General features: G+C 31.5%; 1 protein-coding gene across 4 annotated transcripts; it reads right to left on the bottom strand.

Moving 5' to 3' along the window:
• Positions 1–3,783: 3,783 nt before the first annotated feature.
• On the bottom strand, positions 3,784–18,436 carry LOC112592430. 4 transcript variants are annotated; one of them, XM_025336475.1, is made up of 21 exons: positions 18,119–18,436; positions 17,765–18,056; positions 17,065–17,191; positions 16,359–16,519; positions 16,216–16,298; positions 16,000–16,147; positions 15,815–15,938; positions 15,590–15,741; positions 15,115–15,523; positions 14,847–15,001; positions 11,745–14,134; positions 8,990–9,228; positions 8,545–8,853; positions 8,255–8,465; positions 7,682–8,033; positions 7,490–7,599; positions 6,403–7,161; positions 6,143–6,241; positions 5,856–6,029; positions 5,139–5,249; positions 3,784–4,080 (listed from the first exon to the last, which is right to left on the bottom strand). In XM_025336475.1, exons 3-21 carry the CDS (start codon positions 17,142–17,144, stop codon positions 4,003–4,005), a joined length of 6,144 nt encoding a protein of 2,047 aa, XP_025192260.1. In that variant the 5' UTR covers positions 17,145–17,191; positions 17,765–18,056; positions 18,119–18,436; the 3' UTR covers positions 3,784–4,002. The 4 variants fall into 4 exon arrangements, with proteins under 4 accessions (XP_025192260.1, XP_025192259.1, XP_025192261.1 ...); XM_025336474.1 differs by having other exon boundaries at positions 18,128–18,436; XM_025336476.1 differs by having other exon boundaries at positions 18,131–18,436.
• Positions 18,437–19,064: the final 628 nt, after the last annotated feature.

Here is a 19,064-nt window from a genome sequence, read left to right as displayed (position 1 = left end):
TTATTATTTACGATTTTAGTTTTGTAATTTTGGTATTTGTCTAAGAACTTAAGACTTCTGAAATTTTCAGTGCATATTTTTACTCTTCTATTATTTTTTAAATTGAATTGATTGTGTTCTCAATATATTATGTTATTAAATACAAACTTTTTTTTCTTATTTCAGTCTATCTGAAATCACCTCTCTCGAATAATGTTCAATCTCATTTTAGATAAAGTAGCCAGAACCATGGATAAATTACCAAACACAGACGTAAAATTGAACAAAATGTCAATAAATCTTTTGGCTCATGCATAATTTTTATAAACAAAAATCTAGAAATGAGGCCTTTGTATTGAAAAAAAAAAAATTACATTGAAGGCAATAACTGAGAGGAAGTCAAACTGAAGACTTTGAAACTGAAATTCTATAATTTAAAGTCGCACAATTCAGATATCTAGGAGCAATGATTACTCATTTCAACAATATAGAAATTGAGATACTAAAAGAAAACTAAATAGAACAAGTTATTTAAGTAGAGGCTATATATAAATATTTAAGTCCAACTACACATCATATTGATAAAAAGATCAATAATAGAGTTTTTGAAAAGAAAATATCCAGGATTTGTGGATTATAATCCTGATCCACAAATGAGGTAATAGTGAAATAAATACAACATTGAACTAAAAAACCTTAATAATAGAAAAAATTACAGTAAATAAGACTAAAAAAAATGCTAAACTGCTAGTGTGGAATATGTCATGTATAAAAGAAACTAGGAGAGCTCAGATAGTTTTATAAAAAAATCACAATAAGGAAAAGTCCTTAGAAAAATCTTGACTGTACTGGAAGGATTTAGTCATAAATTTTATTTTTACACGGATATAGATGAATACATGATTTAAATCAAGGTGAATTTAGACAGTCAAGTTTAATTTAAAAAACTGCAATTGAAAACAATAATTACATAAATGAATCGCATATTACATTTTATTGTCATTTGATTTATAAACATCATATTAGCGATATTAATAGTGGAGGAACACATTTGGACTAATAATTACTCCAAATATTTTATTTCAATTCTCTATTACTAGAAACTAAATCATAAATTTATAGTAAATCTTTAATTGAATAGCGTTATACAGAAAGCAACCATCCCACTAATGTTCTATATGGATATAATTGATGTTTTAGAATAACATCTTTTTTAAATTTGTTTACAGTTCATATGATTTAAAACCAAAATATCTTATTAATTGAATGTATTTATTATTTTAATGACTTACTAATATATTCCTAATACAATCAATACTCACTATTATTTTAATATTTGTGGTTGGTTGTCTTATGATAAATGTAAAAATGTGGTATGGTTGCTTTATGTCGGTTGGTTGTTTTATGATTAATGTAAAAATGTGGTATGGTTGGTTGTTTTCAATGCATGCTATAACATATTTTTTAATCTTTAATAAAATACACTTATGTGACTCACTTTGGTAGTTAACAATTTTATTCGTCAAACATAATTTCTTAAACTTTTTTTTTTTTTTTTTTATTTAGAAAAAGATATTTATAATCTGTGTTTACATCACAATAAGTAAATTGGATAATTTATGTACAATATTTAACTTGAATAATTTGAAGAGGGAGGCCAACCAGTGCTGGAACCCAACGTGCGTTTATTTTAGATTAACAAATCTCTGCAATATTTTCTTTTGAGTCTGTGGGTGGGGTTTATGGGTTGGGTAGATGAGATTTGCGATATTAATGGGTTAGTATAGGAAGGTAGTTTGAAGTAGAAGGATCTGTAGTATTTGGTGGCTAGTTGGTCAACTGACTCAATTTTTAGGTCAGAGTGTAGAGAAGAGTTGGAAACAAACCAAGGAGCAGACGTTATTATACGGAGGGTAATGGACTGGAATGCTTGTATTGTGCGAATTTGGGACGGCTTAGCACAGCCCCAAATTTGGATTGCATATGCCCATATTGGACGCAAGAGAGATTTGTACATTATAAGTTTGGTGTGCACTGGTAGTTTTGACTTTAAGATCGGACGAAGTAGGTGAAGGCGGCTGTTGAGTGTTTTTCTTTTTTGTTTAAGGTGTGGGCCCCAGGTTAATCTTTTATCAATGATAATTCCAAGATATTTGACATTTGAAGATGATGGTATTTGAGTACCTTGAAAGTGAACAGGTGGGGGTTCTGTTCTTTTTAGAGTAAATGGTGTTTTTGGGTGTGAGGATTTAAATATAGCAGATTGAATTGACGTTACAAGATTTTGAGCAGCGCTTTCTATATCATCCTTATTTTTAAGGGATATATTAAGGTAGGTTGTGTTTTGCATAATTTCGGAAAATTCGTCCCATTTGATCGGGCCTTGAGATAATGATGGATGTGGAGGAGTTGGTTCTATTGATGCAATCGATTTCTTAAACTTAAATAGTAACGTTTATCTCAGTCTTTGAGTTATTTGTTTCAATATCTGTTGTTGCTATATTTTGAACTAACTTTACCATTCGACTGGCCCTTTTAGTTCTGTTTACTTCCATGGTATGTGAGTAACAAGATATAATAATACACTTGAAATCTTACTTATAAATTATTAGAATAACAAATAACGAATAAAATCGTCATAACAAAGAATAAAATATTAAAATTTTAATATTTAAAACAATCCATTGATAATAAAATAATGATTATCAGTTTTTACAGAAAACGACCAAGCCACTTGGATTGATATTATATTAGTATTATTATCAGTCATACCTCCATTACAAAACCACGCGTCATGGATGTATTATGCATTAATTTTTATCGATATAATCATTCAGTTAGTTTTTGAAACATTGATAGATAGCGTTACACTTCAATGTTGGTTTGGTTGTATTTTGCAGAATACGTAAATTGAAATTCTCTATCTGGTTCTACTAAAACCTCGTTTTTCATTAGATTGTGGGATGGTTGCTTTCTGCATAACGTTATTCAATTGTAATACCACAAAAACCATAAAAAATGAAAGCATCTTAGATAATAATAAAACGAGATTTAACTCGGACCAGTCTGAATTATGGAATTAAGTATACTGACTACTGAGGATACGATTCACTGGATACAACAACGTTGTTTAATTCCAACTACCAATGATCCTAACTTGAATAAGAAATCTAGAACAATATTAAATGTTATTACAGATATAGACCAAAAGGAAATATTATTCTCCTTTAGATAATTTAATAGTAATTTAATGCTTCACTAACAATTACTGAACCAACTGATCACTTAAAAAACAAAAGTGATAATTAAGTATATTCTTTTGAAAAGGAATTTTATTTATATTATGCGTAAAATAGTAAGAACTGTTGTATTCAGCAGGAAACATATGTAACTGAATGAAGGAAAATTTAAGTTTAACAAAGGATGACAAGACGCAAACAGTTTAATTTTCAATAAAACTAATTGCATTTATTATTATTTTGTTTTTGTTTTTACTAGACTCTTGAGACATAATTGAATTTTAAGAGTAACCAGTCAACATTTCTTTTGCAACACAATTAATTGTACACAAATAAAACTATTCGAGAACACAACACATAAGTTTGATAAAATACTATTATTAAATCTATTAAGTACAAAAATTTGCTAAACGGATAATTAACAAATTTCTGAGACCACATGAACACAATTTTTGTACAAATGTAAAAAATTAAAATAATATTGTAATAATAAATAATAATGATAAAAAAAAAAAAAAAAAATTAAATCACAAAATGTTTTGGAACATATGAGAAAATAAAAAAATAAAAATCAAGTCTTAAAATTTACTCTCTAGGAAGAGTATAATAATAATATGATCGAACACACTCAACGGCGACATAATTTGATATAATGTCATTAGAAAAAGAACTATAAGAAATTTTGGTTTTATTCAATTAATGTTAGTAATTAATTTTTTTTTCAATTTGCTTGTTATTCAAAATATACAGAAGTATATTGTTTGTAACTAATTAGAAATCATCATCAACTTTTGGCAGATGTCTTCTTTTTTTTTGAATCAATCCTTTCACGAAGTTTTACTAATATCATATCCAAATCAGTCTGAAATATAAAAAAAAAAAATTAAAAATAAATCATATTAATTATGAAGTAGTACAATGTATTTTTTTTATATATATACTAATATTAATGTTTATAATGTTACAGTGGCAGAGTTACAAAAAAATTATACTGTTAACTAAGCCCCATCTATAATATTATACCCATCAAAATGGACCATATGCTAATAAACTCATTTTTTAATAGTGCATAGATAATACTATAAATAATAAGACTATACAATATATTTTTTTATTAAGATCCTGCTTACCTACACAGTTTAAACACCCTATTGAATAGCTTAATAGGCAGACACAAAGATTTTTTTTTATTGAACTTAAGCCAGGTGATTAGCTGTTGTATGGGTTATGAACTGTGGGTAGAAGTGGTGAGGTTGGTACAAGTAGATTATTTTTACGAGAGCTATGGTTGTTATGGTTGATAGCAAACACGTGTATAAGTAGCAAGATTTTTAACCACTACGAGCCCGGAGGTCACCCATCCGAGAACTAGTAGCTGTGGGCATTACTTACTCCCAGTCACATTCCGCAACTGGCAGGAGCCAAAACGCCACATCAAGCCACAGACACAAGGATTGGTGTCACTGTTAAATTACGTTACTTATATGCTATGTTGTCAAAGATAAATAATTTTGTTATATTAGTTTAATTGTTATTTAATTATATTGTATTAAAATAATATATTTTTAAAACAATTTGAGTAGGTTAATTTTGTTAATAAAAACAAATTTAATACTTAACAGGATATGATTAATAACGTTTCTACTTCATCAAATATTTTGTTTTTGATCGTATTGATTACATTGGCTATAGTTTTTTTGTGTGATACAATAAGATTTATACATATATTTTAAAATATTTTAAATTGATTAATTCACAAATAACACACAAAAAAAACAATAATACAAAAACAATTAAAATAACTTATCTTAAAAATTCTAGCTAAGTAATATAAAAAGGTGCTTATTTTAAAGTGTGTTTTAAGGTTTTGTGAAATCATCACTATTTATAAAAAGAAAGGTTTCCCATATTATTCCTCACCTCGTCAAAAGTGTATAAAAATTTGCAATACTTAAGTTGGTTGTGTTTTTTCGATAAAATTTCAATGCCATGTCTCAAACAATAGTCACAGTCTTCATGCGAATTGTTCACCTGCACAAATAAACAAAAAAATAAGCATTTTTAAAATCAAATTATACAATACTAATAATAAGTTTATCAAACTACAATTTCTAATATTTTTGTTATAACTCAGGATTTTTTGGTAGAACATCAGTCCCCAATGAAAAATTTTCAGAAATCAAATTCTTTCTCCTCTTCTAACTTTTTTTTTTACAAAGTATCTTATGTTATATGTCCAAACCAGAACCATGGATAAATTTCTTGCAAATCCCAAACACTCATGTCTCAGACCCCTAGTGGTTGTGGACTGTAATTTAAGAACCACTATTATTGTTCAATCTATTAGTTAAAACAGATGGTTAGATGAGGCTTTTTAAGAATAATTTTGAAAGATTATAAACAGAGTGTAAGTATTTTTACAACATTAAATATTAAATTTTAAATTTATAAAATTTCTGTTTTCAGTATAACTAAACACTAAAAATATTTCTAAAAATAATTAGAGGCACTATTGAATTAAAATTATTACAAAGATTTAAATTGTTTACTATTAACAATATTAACATTTATAATTACCAAAAATATATAATTAGTTTTACAAAATATAATAATACTTAATTAAATAGTTTATGTTACCATTGATATGTAAAGAATTGAATGACACACGTCACACTCATAATCATCGTCATGCTCATTTGATTTGGTTGATGAGGGCCGAATGCGTTCAGAAGCTTTTAGGCCTAAATCTTCAACCAGCTGACTTCGAAGTGCCACTTCACAGTCTCTCATGTTGCTCAACATGTTTAGCAGCTATTAAGAAGACATAAAAACAAATAGTTGAAAACAAAAACTAATTTAAAACACTAGATCACAACATGAAACAATTAATAATTTATTATTATCCTAAACAAGAGTTGACTTACTTGTTTTAGTATGTTTTGAGGTGTACGTGAATCTGTGGACATGTTTATCAATAGCTTTTCGAATGAAAAGGCAGCCGGTTCACAGTTTTTCTGCAAGTCCTAAAACCATAAAATATTAATCAGTTAAGTTTGGGTTCAGTAATAGGAGCAAATATTATTATTAATATCAGTGATCAAATTAATTTGGTACGATTATTTCTTTATAATTTTATTGAAAATCATGTTGGTGGCAAAATAAACAAAACTAACTAAAAAAATACCTGGAAAATCTTTTCAGCACCATCAAGCCAACCAGGCTGTGTGAAGTATACGCTCTCGGATATAACATAACCAGTGGACACATTGCATGTGTAAGCACGAGGCATGACAATGAGGAATTGGCCCGGGTTCTGCACAGTTCGAGTAAGCGTGACCCCATGCTCAAGCAAACAGCTAGGTGGCACCATGCCACTGTCTGCAGCCAACCATGAGTGATGGTTCTGACCTTCAGCTACAGCCCGTGGCAGTAGGCGCTTCATAGCTGCCCGAAAACGGTCACTTTGGTCAGATGGCACGCCATACCACACCTTATCAGCACCGGTATGCAAGTACTCTATCCATGGCAGTCCGTGCGGATCCTTGTACCAACAACATGCCGAGAATACCATGCCCATGTGTATGGTAGGTACAGTCATGCCCATCACTGGGCCTAGAGACTTGAGGACAGACACCGGGTTGTTGGTGAGAACCTTGAGATTCCATGGATGTTTGGTGAAAGTGGCTGTCTTAGTTGTCGGGAATCCATAGCCCTCTGCGCCTGAGTCAATTGACCCGGACAGCACGCAAATGTGATTTTTCCTTTCCTGGACATTTTTCCAGTAAAGCGACTCAACATCTTCAGCCCGAACTATCCCCGCTGCAGCAGCTGACGTAGACGACGAATGACCGCCTGACGGTTGTTGTTGTTGCTGTTCCTTGAACCACATGGCGATAGTATTACGTGCCACCCGATAATATGCACTCAATGCGATACTTCGACCCTTTATATACAAATGATGAACATTATGGACATAATTCAAACATATTTTAAATATTAAACATAAATATTATTTAATATTTGATATTGTTTGTCAAATTATTGTCTATTACTTATTAAGGGTATTGATTATGAAGAGGGTGATTTGGAGATACTGCAAGCAGTTATGGAAACTAAAATGTAAAAAGAAAATTAGAGAGAGGAAAATGAAGAAGACACTGATAAATATAATAGAAAATGAGACAAAAAACGCTAGTATGAGTTTAGGAGAGGTGGAGGGAAGAGATGCACAGCCCTGTGATTTTCTAAGTAATATTTAAATGTTATCATACCTTTGCTATACAATCATTAACGTCTTCATACAGCTCATCATCAGTATCACCCTTTTTGCAAATCTGTTTCCACTCTTTATCCACCTCTGTGATTAATTTTTGCCGCTCGTCTAAAAAATTAAAAAAAACAACAATTGTTTCAAAGAATATACTTAACTAGTCATTTTGAGTATATCTTAATTATGGATTTACCATGCGAGAGTGTGTCGTACGGCAATAGATATTTGCAGTAAATGTCGTCGAGTTTAGTAACGCGATCTTGAGCACTCTTCGGGATCTTCATCAAGTCAGCAACACGACACCACTTGTCCAACTCAATTACTTCTTTGAGACCGCCGAGCTCCTGTACCGTGTGGTACAGCTTGGGTAAATCCAGTTCCATGCCACCAATGAGCGGTGGGTTGGACAAGACTATAGACTGTGTTTCCAGATACTTTTTAATGGCTATCATTTCACGAACGTTTGGACCCCAACGGTTCATCATCTTGTGCACATACTGATTGTATGCTGTGAAACGCATGTCGTCACTGACTTTGCATTCCGGCTGTGTTTGAACATTTTTTTTATTGGTTTTATGTAATTATTATAGCAATAAAATATTTGTATAATTAAAATTTATAATTACTTTATGTTTAGTTACTTAAATTCAAAATATAATTATTTGTTTAAGATTGAGGAGCGATGGATATAATGATTATACGATGTTTATATGTGTCTTAGTTACTTAGTTAATAAAATTAAATAATAAATATATAATATACTGACCTTAAAACTAGGTGGCGGTACGACTCTGCATATACCATATTTTTGAGCAACAGGTTTGATGATTTCAAAATATTCTAAAGGATCCTTAAAGTCTTCTTCAGACGGATAAAACGTTGGCGCATCCAACATATCGGAATATTCTTTTGCTGATTTCTTTTTTGAAGCTACTTTTTCGCTAGACTTCCTCTTATTGTTAACTTGTTTTTCAGTCCTTGAAATTCAAAACAGATTAGCACACTAATATATTTATACATAAAATTAAAACTATGTGTCCCTGTAATATGACCTACTTTTTTTGTTTCTTGTTGTCAGTGGCGGATACGGAGGACGATTTTTTTGATTCCTTAGCAGAAGTAATGGCAGTAGTAGTAGAATTAGTAGTTGTAGTGATTTGTTGTAAACGTTTTTTGTCGTCTTTCGTTTCTGGGATTTGCGGCTGTGTTGGTAATGGTAACACTTGTTTGGAAGTTGAAGGGGTACATTTTGGGGGCTGAACAGTTCTGGTAGTTGGTTGTACAGTGCCGACGGGGGTGGTGCTGTTGGTAATTTTGTTTGTACACAGTGGTTTGATTTTCCTCTCAGGTTTTGGCGATATGGAACTGTGTATAGATAAGTTAAAAATTATGATTAACAAAAAATAATAATAAAACTTGGAGTAAAATCAAACACAATAATTAAACATCATAAGTAATTAAAATATATTTTTTATGGACTTCTGCATAGCCCTGTACACACCTGACTGGTATTGTAGACGCAGGGGGTTTGGTTACCAGCTTAGCACTCATCACTAATTTTTTCTGTGGTCCTTCTGTGCCTAACTTGACCGTGACGCCTTGGATCATCGGCTGTGCCCGAACTCCAGCTGGTAACGGAATGTAAAAAAGCCGTCCTTCTTCACTATCAACGTCTGTTGTCGTTGATGATACGGTGGACTGGTGAGATTTTTCTTCCATAGAATCATTTTCAATGCTCACCTATACCAAACGAATAAAATAGGTAAATAATTTAAATTTTCACTTTCTTTTTACTAATCTTATTTTAGATTCTGAGTGAGGGGAAAATGAATGTATTGATTTTACAATGTTTTTAATAATTTTAGTGTCTGTGTACAGTATACACGTTTTATATAATATAAATTGTTTAACCTTCAATTTCAAGAATGGTTTCTGATAGCTAGGGATAGAATTTTAATGACCTTAAAATAACTAAAATATGCCATTAAAAAAATTAAAAATGTCATTTTTAAATTTTATGACTCGACAGAAATGTATTCTAAATTAATATATAACTATTTTTATAACTTTAAACTTAAATACAAATTTACAAATATATGAGATTTTAAAATTTTAATGAAATATTAAAACAAATTTTCGTAATCGAACAGTACATTGAACTTTTGGCATTTTTAGTGAGAATAAAACGCGTAGGTATACCAAAATAATTCGAAAACACTGCACTACACTACACAGTACTCGTGGCGCACAATATACTAAACTAAAAAATTTTATAATGTAAGTTATTGTATTTTATCGACATCATCACTCTATCGCGATTATGGGCCATAAACATGATTAATAAAACGTTAAGTTATAGACCAGGCATGTCAAACACGAGGCCGGTGAGCCACATGCGGCTCTCAACTCATTTTTTTATGGCCCGCGGCTACCAATATTAATGACAAAAAAAAAAAAAAATAATAATAATAAAATATTATTGCTGTGTCACAACTATCTTGAAATCTTAGAGAATAGTTTATTTGATATACATAATTATTATTTATTATACTGTCTTATTTTCTGATAAGCTAACTTTTTTAATTTAGTTATTATCTGCTGTGTTCGTAAACGTAAAGAAAAAAATTGAAAAATTTGTATAAATATTTAATTTTTTTGTTAAATTTTTATGTGCGGTCCACATAGTAAACTATACTATTCAATATATTTGACCCACTTCATACATTCTCAATCATCAAACTCAATAGTTTGACATGCCTGTTATAGACTATAGCAGTGGTTTTTAACCTGTGGTCCGCGGCCTTCTGGGGATCCGCGATACACATATCAGAGGTCTGAGGCACGCCAAACACATAACATAGGACATACGTCAATACGTGACCAATTGTAAAAGAAAGGTATTCGAAAAAAATATTGGTAAGAGGGTCTATAATCTACAAAAGATTAAGAATCGCTGGACTATATAGTAAAGATAAGTAAGTATTAAGTAATAAAGATAAGCTAATAATATAAACCAAGATTAATATACATGTATACACGTTTTATACATTACTACGATACCTACTTTAATTTTTCGTATATAATCTAACAATATGAAAATATTAAAAGTATTATAAATATCACAAGTACAATGAACTTACTATAAATACGTTTGCGATAATATACTGATAATTATTTATAATAGATTGATATGAGTTTACGATTACGATATATCGAGGTTTATATTAAAGTTATTTTTTGATAAAATATGCATTTATTCATAAAAATCCCAAAATATGCAAGTTAAATTTAAATGTATTAGCTTATTTATCTTCTATGTTATACAAAACAAATTTATTACTGGGTCTGTAATGTGCACGACTAAAAGATAAAATATGGAAGTCATAAACATCCTAACCCTACTAATATTAAATGGAATCCATATGGTGTTTTGGGAAGGTCGATAATGAAGATTTTTTTAAATACTCGGGATAAACAAAAGAAAAAAATTGAGAAATTTTCATTAAACATTCATACTAGTATTTACTTCCCAGTTCAAATAATTTAAAAAAAGGTTTTTTGTGAAATATATATAAAAACTAGAAATTCTCAACTTTCTTCGATGTATGTATAGTAACATTATTGTGAGTAATAAACATTGAAAATTTAATATATGGTTCTTCATAAGTTGTTCTTTCAAGAAATAATAAATGACTATATTTTTTTAAGACATTTCATGTTTAAATTTTGATGAAATTAAATAAATGTAAGAATAATATACAAAATAAAAATTTTATTTATTTGGTTATAACTTGTAAGTTAAAAAAATAATTTTATGAAGGTTAAAAAAAAGTTCATTTCTACATAAATTAATACTTTTTGAATGCAATTAAATGTTCAAAATATTTAGATTTGTTTTAAACCATTCGTGTGTACCATAAAACTATTGATCACATCATTCTACAATGGTACATAAATATTGACTTATAAGTTAATAAGATCTAATATTATTAAATTAAATCATATTATAAGAAATTTATTTTTGGCATAAAATATTTAAACCTACAATATTATTCTAATGGCAAAAAATTCTATGAAATATAGCCCAACCACTATCTATCTCCGCTCAGAATAGTTTTTAATTGTACACAATGATTTATCATTAAATTAAAATGTAATACATACATTACATAACTAGTCAATGGTGAGGTATATTTAACATCTCCTATACAAAAAAGCTTTTACTGGTTTTATTTTCACAAATATCGTTTACTTACAGCGATTGATGTGTTGGGCGAAACCGTCCTGGACTTGGCAGGCGACTGTGGTTTATTCCGACGAAAAGGAGTGCTGGCTACCGGTAAATCAGGCTGGAAAGCGTAAACACTCGTCTCGTTATCAGGCGAAAAGGCGTCGGAACTATTTCCGCTACACGACTGGGTAGTAGACAGTCGCCGCTGATGGAATATTTTCTTCTCCGGACTCTGGTCGTCCGAAGACGACACGTCACCCACGACGTCTTTGCGGACTTGTTTTTCTACGCTGATGGGCGCTGCAGTGGTCGCTGTTGTAGCTGACGAGGAACGTTTTTCAAATTTCAAATCGTACTTAGTACTGTTTAATATGGTCGTCTTGGCTAGATAGGATGCATTGTTGGTGGCCGTTGTAGATACCGTCTTCTTGCCTTCCATTTCCATGGTTTTTGTCTCACCGCAACAAGTCTTTTGGTATTTGGTTAAAGGTTCAGATTTATTTTCCGTGGTATCATTTACCAATGATGACTGGAGAGTGTTTTTCATCGAATTACTATTGGAAATTATTTCTTTTGTGCCACTATCTATATCAGGGTATACCTTTAAAGGTGGTGTTTGATTATCGTTTTGTTTCTTTTTCGTCCAAGCAATCAAGTTGCTTCCGACCGAAACGGCGGCTGAGGCAATTCCATTTTTCGGCAATTTGACGTTTTTGAATGCCCGTTTCCAAGATGCAGTCAAATCATTTTTGTCGTTTGTTCCGGACGAGCTGTTGCCACGCGCCAAATTTACGATTTTGACAGTACGGCTTTCAAACGAAGGAGGCGGCGTTGATATCGGCACCGAAGGTTTTTCATCTTCGCTGGTTGTTGGTGGGACATACTTCACAAAACTGCTCTCCCCGGGTGCCGGCATTTTGTTCAACAACTGTCCACTAGACTCGAAAGGTTCATTAAATCTGGGCAGGGCGCTACAAATTTCGGATAACACAGAAAGCCCATCGTCTTGTTTAAACCTGTTGTCCAACTGGAAGTTTTTACCGGAGAAATATTCAGGTATAGTTATCTTGATCTCTTTTTGCTGTCCCAAGAATAAGTCTTTAGCTATGGTCTGAAATACCATGTTTTCTACTTTTTCTGCTTTGTTTAATGACACTACCGTCGACTCTGTTTTCTCTACCTTGTTGACAACCATAACCACGTTTTCTACTTTTTCAGAGGTCACAATAACATTTTCTTCTTTTGGCACTGCAACTAAGTTTTCTGCTTTTGAAACGTTTTCTAACTCTTGTTTGTTCTTCACTGAATTCACTTCGTTAGATGTTTTTCTTTCCACCACAATACTGCTACTCGGCACATTTTTTTCTACCACACTGTTTTCCACACATTTTTCCTTTGCGTTGCTTGGAGTATTTTTTTTCATAGTTGTGCTGTTGATGCTTTCTGCTATGGTTGTAAGTGTTGTTTTATCAGTACTTTCACAAGCAGTAGGTGTGACATCAAAATTTTCAGCCATACGTTCCAAAAGCTCTTCTTTTGTTTGACTAGTAATAATGCTAAACATGGAAGACGATGAAGACGTCACAGACGATGATGATGTTGATCGTTTTTTTTTATTGTTATTATTATTATACAAATCTAAATTAGATTTTTTCTTGTTTAAAGTGTTATTGTTTTTTGTCGACTGCTGCTTAGGAAGTAACACTTTTTTTCCAGCACTTTTTGAACCACTGCCGATAGTTTTTGGTTCTTTTGTAATTTCTACAGTTTCAGTCTTATTTTTTGACAATTTTTCATTTTGTTTATCGACAGCAGCATTTTTATTAATCTTGATTTCTAGCTCTTTGTCACGTTTTAATAAATTACTTTTTGACTTAGTTTCAGAAAGACTTTTTTTAACTTCGGAATCTTTATTCAAATCTTTTTTCGGTTTTAAGTCAGTCTTATTAATTTTAAGATTTTTTTTAACAGATTCGTCAGTACTTAACTTACACTTTTGAGATTTTGAGTTCCCTGCCACAATTGTCATTTTGTTCGACAGTTTAGGAGCTTCACATTTTGTCACCTCTATAATAGGTTTACATTTCATGTCGTCCTCATCTGAATCAGTCATGATATAATCATCTAACATGGTAGAAGAGCGTCGGGGCCTCAGATTTCTTTTAAATGACGCTATTCCACTATTTTCAGTAAAGTCAATTGACTCTATAACTTCTTTTATCTTTTTCTTTTCCAGAGTATTATTCACCTCAATTTTTTTTTTCAACTTTTCTGCCTTCTTTTTATTAACTAATTTTGTCTTTTTACTATCAGACAATGATTTATCATCCTTTTTTTCAGATAACTTTTGTTCTTCTTGATGTTTTTCCATTTTGTTTTGCTTGGAAAACACTTTCAACTCACGTTCACGTTGTTCTGAAAAATGTATTTTTTTGATTATATTGTATTAATATTTATAAGAATTATGGTTTATAACATTACCGCAATAAATATGAATACAAGAAAAAACCTAAATAATTAACTATATATTATTCAAGTAATGTATAATTGACTATTAAATAAAATTTTTGCATACAGATAGACATGAAACATAAACGTTATGTTTCTATTGATAGAAGTAAATTTTCAAAATCCATACTTACATATCAACTATCAAAAAACTAACAAACTTATTATTTATAACTCAATATGCAAATGAACCTAATTAATGATAAAGGAACTTTATTAATATCTCATAATTCTTAATTAGATAATATTTTTAGTAAGAATAATATATTTAAATTATATAATAGAATAAATATTATAGTTATAAGTTTATAACAACATATTGATGTAAACTTATTTCTATAAATACATAAGTTGTACATACAGAGGAATTAATAAAAATATAATTAGCAATTCACCCGAGGATGTCATATCAGCTTCTTTAGTTTAAAATCATAGTCAATATATTCTCACGGTTAAATTAATAATAAATTAAAAATGCATCACTTATGTTTGACAGTCATACATACATAATCTTGAAAATTTACAAGTTAAAAAGTGACCACTTTAAAGAAAGTTAAACATGATAAAAGTATGCATAAAATTAAACTTATTTGGAAATAGAGTAAATAAAACAAATTACCATTTATTCGTGTATTGGGAAGCTCAGGAAAACTCTCAACAGATGATGTATCATCTTCTTCTTGCTCATCTGGGCACCGCATATCTTTTCGTAACATTTCCATAAATAAAGTAGCAGCTTCTTTAGTTCTTCTAGGAGGCCTTAAACGAGTTGAACTACAGCAAAAATAATTTAATATAAAATATATACAATTTTTTTTTTTTTATTAAATGTGAATAAGAAACTTTTTTTTTGAAATTTCTTACGAACTACAATACATCAAACATACCTAATTATATCTTTACTCTCACGAGTTATTTTCATATTATCCACAGAAGATGTCTTTCTTTTCACGTCTACTGTTGGTTTTGTTTCAATTAAACTGTTTGCTTTATTACTCTTAGATACAGTCTTCAAATTCTTATCACCCTTCTTATCAGGAACAACATAATTATCTTGGTCGCTGCTCTTAGATTTACTCGCTAAACTTCTAGTTTTTCTGTTATTTTTATTTGCCACTTTACATTTAACAATACTAGTCTTTCGTTTCATGTTACCTAGACTATTACTTCTATGATCTAAATTTTTTGATGCAGTCTTTTTTCTCGAAGGTCTTTCTTCTTCAACATCTTTAGAATCATCAGATGCTTTTGAAGAAGGTTTACTACAACTCCCTTTACACCATTTCCCTTTATCATCTAAAATATTTAAATATTTGTTGAACTAAGTCACATGAACAACAGTGCATTACTCAAATTTTTTACCTCGAAGTTGATTTACCGCAGGACAAAATATACTTGGTAAAGAATTTGATCGAGTTATACGGCCCTTCAACTTCTGTATTTGCTTACCATCTAATGATACTTGTTTTCCATTTTTCTCAGTTTTTTTTTTAATATTTTCTTTAACTAAAGGTCTAAAATACAATTATAACAAAACAATCAGTTTAATACATATTAAATAATCTACAAATAGTAAAATTTTCTTACTTAATAACTTTTGAGGTGGATTTTTTTATTTTTGGAACATGACGAAGGGCTAATTGACGTAATGTGAGAGCTTCTTGTCTAACAGTATACCTTGAACTGGATCTTACCAACTTTCGACCCATGACTAAATAACAAAATTAGATATATATAAATGTTTAAGGATATAAAAATTATATTAATTTTACCTTTTTGTCCTAGTTTAGATAATGGAAACTTGGTTTGTGATAACTGATTAATATTTTTCCGTTCAACTGATTCATTATTTACACTATTTACATTATAAGGATTATTCGCATTAGTTACTGGCAGTATAGGAGTGCTTTTTCTTCTTTTCTATAAATACAAAACAAAATTAAAGTTAGTATCATACTATGAAAAATCATAATTTATAATTTAAATACTTTTCCAGCAGCAATCTCTTGTGCCGATAGAGAGCGTTGGGGTTTATTGAAGAAATCTAGTCGTGGAGGTAATAAACTTGTACCTAGTCAAAATAATCAATAATAAGTTATTAAAATTAAAATTTTAAATACAATTAAATTACCTCTAAAACAAAGGAAGGTAAGAAAGTCTTCAGTATTTGGCCGCTTAATTGGTGGTTTTGTCACATTATTAGACACCACTGGAGTCTGAATAGGTTTTTGTGCAGTGCTGGTGGGTATCACAGCATTTTGGGCAAATTTACGCTGCGCTTGTACCTTGATTCTACAATAATTCATACATGGCCTTGTTACAAGGTTTAGATTAACTATTAAATATTTAATAACAATCAAAATATTTAATCGTCATAAGTAAAAGTGAACACAAAAGTGGCCTGTACTAGTGCTTTTTAAAAAATCATAACTATTGTATCAAAGAAAATTATAAACGTTTTTAATATAAATAAAATCAATTTAAGATCGCGTTCTGTTTGTCTGAGCCTCTAGTATTTTCTAAAAGAGACATGATCTTGTAAAAACATAATTTTTGATGGTATTAAAAATAAATAATAAAATATTTGATTAATGATAGCGATAGTTTTACGTTACAAATAACTTTTAATGACCTATTCAAAAACAAATTTATTTGATATAGTATTATAAAAGGTATCATATAAACACAGAATTTTAATAAGTAATAAAATTGTTTGTGATAACGATAAAACAATAAATAACATTGAATTATAAAACAAATTGAATCAAACATACATAACAGGTAAAATATATAATTTCAGAAACTACATAAAACAATTAATACAATAAGGTACATACTTTTTAGTGCTCGACTCAAGAATAGCTTCTTCATTGTTCAGCAGTTTGCGTTTCTTTACATCCAACCCATTCGAAGACATGGTACTGTGGTGAGATTAATACCTAGTCGTCCAGCATGGTCAATTGACTAAACAAGCAATAGGGACGAGACGTTAGATTAGCAAATAAATAATAGTTTTACACATGTATAATATGTATATTTTTTTTAACTCAACGAGACGTGACAATGAACCTATCTACTACTACAGTCAGTAGACTGTAGACAGTACTAAAACTACAAATTACTAAAAAAAAAAAAAAAATAGAAAGATCTTAATTAAAAAGAATGGTAGCCAAATAAAAAAAAAAATGTCTAATGAAAAATCACTTGAAATATCTAAAGGACTAAAGAACTGCTACTAGAATACAAGTTCTGAGTTCTATTAATCGAGCAGATAAGTATACGTTATACGTGTGGTTCATTTTTTGGTTTGTTGTCGTCAAGACTTCGAAGAACCAAACAAAACATTGTTCCATCCACGTGCGGTGCGCTAAGATCTCGAGCCCTGCGCAGAGAGCACTCAACCACACGTCGACGTACACACACAACACGAGAGACAACCGAACGTCGCGCACACGGTATATTATACATTATAGCGTGATAATTGAATATATCGTATACGTAGACGTATTAGAATTACAAAATAACTTATATTTATACCTCTAGGGTTAGTGCGATTCGGACGAACGTGAGGCAGCGGCGACGTCGTCGGCGGCAGCAGCGACAACGACGGTCCGGGAGACGACCGATTCGACCACCGCCGTGCTGCTTATGCTGCTGCTAGACGTGCTGGTACCGCTATTACAATTGATATGGTAGTGGTAAACGCGCATCGTGTTTCGTGTCCCCCGTACACGAGTGTATCGTGTTTATTTACTTTCGGTTATTCTTCTTCTTCTTCTTCTTCTCCTTATCCTAACCGCCGCGGTTCGAGTCCGATGTAATCGAAATACTATAATATTATCACATAAACATTACATTTAAAATCGTACAACCTGGTACAAAGATCTATACAGTTTATACCACGAACGTATTTTTGGAAAAGACGTTTAACGATTTGTTTGCTCGTCTGAAACGATGTGTGTATATGTATGCGAGTGTCGTACGAATTAAAAAAAATTATTTAATATTTACTAAAACAGTGGGTTTTCGTATTGCGCGGCGAGAATTACAGACTAGTGCGAGTGACGCGCGTGTGTATGTTAATTTTTTTTTTCCCCAATAATCACGTTCAGCCACACACCACACGGCGACTGCAGACGAGTGACGACGACAACGCTGCTGATCCTCCGCGACGACCACGACTCCGCAACAAAAACACGACTCCAGCGCGCACACACACACACACACACACACACACACACCTGGCACGTACGCCAACTAGTCGTAGGGCGCGCGCGCGCACAGGAGTATAACACTCACGCGCACCCGCACGCGCGCACCGGATTTATATATACGTATAGCATATTATTATTATTGTGATAAAAACGTTTTTGTGTCGTCCGCCGCCGCGACAAGAGCGGCAACGCGGCAACCGGCTGCGTTGCCGATTTTGGCGCGCAGCGATGAGTGTAAACACGAAATTCGTACGGCCGCCACCTCACGGGGACGACCATTGATGAGGGGACGGTAGTGTTGTTGTTATATGTAATACGCACATGTACCCATAATATTATAGCATAATAATATTGTAGTGGTAGCCAATACGTTGCGGTGATGGGGGGTGGTACGTTCAATGGGTCACACCGTCCACCAACACACCCGCGAGGTATCATCTCTCACACGTGTATGTGTGTGTGTGTGTCTCATTATACTCATGCGTTACTCGTCGTGCTATTTATTATAATATTGCAGTTTATTGTATCAATGATCTACAATAAAACATGCGTTTGAGCCGAAACTAGAAATATTAACCAAAATAATGTGACGCGTGTCCGGTTGGTCTCGGACGATTTTTGGG

Source organism: Melanaphis sacchari, unplaced genomic scaffold (genome assembly GCF_002803265.2).
Source record: "Melanaphis sacchari strain LSU unplaced genomic scaffold, SCAv2.0 Contig174_pilon_pilon, whole genome shotgun sequence".
Classification (NCBI taxonomy): Eukaryota; Metazoa; Arthropoda; class Insecta; order Hemiptera; family Aphididae; genus Melanaphis; species Melanaphis sacchari.
Note: the sequence above shows the minus strand (reverse complement) of the source record. Positions and strands in the feature narration are given on the sequence as shown.

Excerpts from the sequence above, each read along its gene's own strand:
- LOC112592430 (XM_025336475.1), bottom strand. The coding sequence starts at position 17,144 with ATGTCTTCGAATGGGTTGGATGTAAAGAAACGCAAACTGCTGAACAAT. Across the intron at positions 9,229-11,744 it reads CGCCCAACACATCAATCGCT|GTGAGCATTGAAAATGATTC; the intron begins GTAAGTAAACGA and ends CGTTTGGTATAG. Across the intron at positions 4,081-5,138 it reads TTTTATACACTTTTGACGAG|ACTGATTTGGATATGATATT; the intron begins GTGAGGAATAAT and ends TTTATATTTCAG.